The 3,057-nt window shown below is 50.4% G+C and overlaps 1 protein-coding gene across 1 annotated transcript in view; it reads left to right on the top strand.

The window, feature by feature from the left end:
* The first annotated feature begins 759 nt into the window (after positions 1-759).
* DRG1 (developmentally regulated GTP binding protein 1) overlaps positions 760-3,057 on the top strand; it is a 38,163-nt gene continuing 35,865 nt past the window's right edge. The window contains exons 1-2 of the mRNA XM_008062487.1: positions 760-887; positions 1,810-1,933. Coding sequence (XP_008060678.1) covers positions 846-887; positions 1,810-1,933 — 166 coding nt within the window. The 5' untranslated portion in view covers positions 760-845. The remainder of the gene's footprint in view (positions 888-1,809; positions 1,934-3,057) is intronic.

The following is a 3,057-nucleotide window of genomic DNA, read 5'->3' as shown; positions in this document are numbered from 1 at the left end:
ATTGTAGAGATGAGGTCTCGCCAAGTTGCCCAGGCGGGACTCGAACCCGGGGGCTCAGGCAAAGATATGTGTTTCAATGATCGTATTCATATTCGACAACAGGATAGAGGTACTGTTATTTATCTATTTTCTTACTGATGGGCGTTAAGATAGCTTCCAATTTTTTTTTTTGTATTAAAAGCCATGTTGCAAGTACTGGCTCTCTGGGAATTATCCATTCGACCGTGCACTTATTGTGGGTTCACTATGTGCCATGCATTCTACTCAGGGTTGGGGTAAACAAAACAGATCTAAAAATAGTTTTGAGTGAGGCAAAGAGGGCATATTCTTTCTCCAGGAGCTTAAGACAGGCTGAACATGGGCATCTACGCCAATTCAGGGGGTCGAAAAGCTGTGAAAAGAGGGGGTTCAGGAGCCGTAGATGCTGGCGAGAAAGAGACGCGCGAGGGGCGAGGGCACTTTTCACCCGCGCCCAGGGTCTGGGGGGCCACGCAGAGACGCTCATAACCACGCAGCGCGCCGAGCGCAGGTCTGGCGGGGCGGGACCGAGCTGCGCGCGACCCTCGGCGCGCTCGGGGAGGCCCGGACCTGGGCGGCCTCTCTGGCCCCGACTCCCGCGGGCTCTATGACATCGACCGCACTGGCTCGCGGGACGGGGCGGGGTCGACTGAGAGGGAGGAGACTGCTCCACGCTGTACGTCTCACTGTGAGCGAAACGCGGAACGCTCTCGCGAGAATTCAGAAGTAACGCGCCTGCGCACTGCAGCAGCGCCTTGTGGTTGTGGAGCGTCTGCCTGCGGGTGTGTGGAGAGTGGCGGCTGCTGCGCCCCCCAGGACTCGCCACCATGAGCAGCACCTTAGCTAAGATCGCGGAGATAGAAGCCGAGGTAATGGACGCAATTGACGCTTCGCTCCCAGTCCGAGCATCCCTTCTTGGGTCTCCCGCCACGTCAGGACCTGGCTCAGGTCCCCTCATTCCTCTAAGCCAGGCCCCTATTCCCGACTGACCTGTGACTGTCCTGTCCAGACGTCTTGCGTTTCCCGACTCCCCTCAGCGCAGGCTCTCTTTTCCCTCCTCTTGCGCCCATGCTCCCGGACTCCTCTCTGCCTGGGCCCGTGTTCCTCACCCCTGCACCTTGGGCCCTCCTTGGTCCATACCCCCTCCCAGTGTTCTGCTCCTTTCCTGACATTGCTTTTGTTTTTCTTCCCTTCTCTGAGCTACGCTGAATTCTGTCTCTTTTTCCATCCCTGACCTGGTTACATACTTTAGAATCTTTCCTCATCATCCCTCGCTCTGCCCTTCCTCAGCCCCTTTTCTTTTCCCCAGTCTCTACCTTAATGATCCCTTGTTCCAGAGTATTGCTCTTGTCAATAGGATCTAGAAGTCATTTGACATCTCTGTGGTAGCAGTTGATCTCAGCTGGATGTTGTGTGATTCCATTGTTTGTGGCCCTCAGGACTCTTTAAAATTTGGAAAGTGGTGACCCTGTATCAGATGGAGCATACCAGGTACAAGCAGTAGAAAAGGAATCAGCAGATGGGTTTTAGTCTAGTCTGTGGAGGACACTAATTGGAATGACCTTGGTCTTGTCTCTTCTCTTCTGGCCCCAATTTGATTTGTAGTGATGGGAATGAACTGGATGGTGGAGAGAATGGAGTTTTACTCTTTTTAAGTCTGACTAAAATGGGTATGTTAACATTAGTAGGACCTAGGGGGGAAAGATCTCTCACCTGGGAGAGTGTTCATTCCGGATAGTTTACCCTGTAGGAACTGTCTTCTGATTTACAGCTGTGATTTCTCCCTTGCAGATGGCTCGGACGCAAAAGAACAAGGCCACAGCACACCACTTAGGGCTGCTTAAGGCTCGCCTTGCTAAACTTCGTCGAGAACTCATTACTCCAAAAGGTGGTGGTGGTGGTGGACCAGGAGAAGGTTTGTGTTTTTCTTCAGTTTTTTTTGGGGGGGTGGGTAATAATTTCTGTCAAAATAGTACGTGCACATGGTTTAAAAATAATTTAAAATTTTCTATCAAAGTAGATTCATATTTTTAAGCATGAATTTTCACTTTGTGTTGATTTTATTTTATGCTGCTGGTTCCAGAAGCAAATGAATATTGTCTAGGTGAACTACAGTTTTATTTATTAATACCAGGTATTGAATAGATGTACTGAAATCAGTACTGAAAAATAGATTTTACATTGGCATACAGAAATATGCAAATCTAGCTGGGCTCGGTGGCTCAGCCTGTAATCCCGCGCCTTTGGGAGGCTGAGGTAAGTGGATTACCTGAGCCCCCGAGTTCGAGACCCGCCTGGGCAGCGAGACCTCATCTCTACAAAAAATCAGCCGGGCGTGGTAGCGCATGCCTGTAATTCCAGCTACTCAGAAGGCTGAGGCAGAAGGATCACCGGAGCCCAGCAGGTCGAGGCTGCAGTGGCCAGGAGCGGCCACTGCACTCCAGTCTGGGCGACAGAGTGAGACTCCAATTTAAAAAAAAAAAAGAAATATGCAAATCTATATCATGAACAATATTAAAAATGAATTGATACAAAGGGAGAATGAAAGTAGGAATGATAAGTTGAAGCCAAGAGATAAGGTTAGGAATGGCATAAGACCTATTCATTAGCTGGGCTCAGTGGCTCAGCCTGTAATCCCGTGTCTTGGGAGGCTGAGGTGGTTCGAGACCTGCCTGGGCAACTTGGTGAGACCTCATCTCTACAATAAAGCAAAAAATTAGCTGGTTGTGGTAGTGTGCGTCTGTAGTTCCAGCTACTTGGAAGGCTGAGGCGGAAGGATCGCTGGAGCCCAGCAGGTCGAGGCTGCGGTGGCTGGGAGCGGTCACTGCACTCCAGTCTGGGTGACAGTGAGAGTCCAACTCAAAAAAAAAAAAAAGAGATCTATACATTCCCTAGAAAAGGGCCACCAAATTTGACTCTGAACTTGTCTGCAGCCATTGTAAAAAAAGAAAACCCAGCCGGGCTCGGTGGCTCAGCCTGTAATCCCGTGCCTTTGGGAGGCTGAGGTGAGTGGATTGCCTGAGCCCGCAGGTTCGAGAC

Source organism: Carlito syrichta, unplaced genomic scaffold (genome assembly GCF_000164805.1).
Source record: "Carlito syrichta isolate Samal-C Ts95f unplaced genomic scaffold, Tarsius_syrichta-2.0.1 Scaffold305723, whole genome shotgun sequence".
NCBI classification, from domain to species: Eukaryota; Metazoa; Chordata; class Mammalia; order Primates; family Tarsiidae; genus Carlito; species Carlito syrichta.
This window is presented reverse-complemented; position numbering and strand designations above follow the sequence as displayed.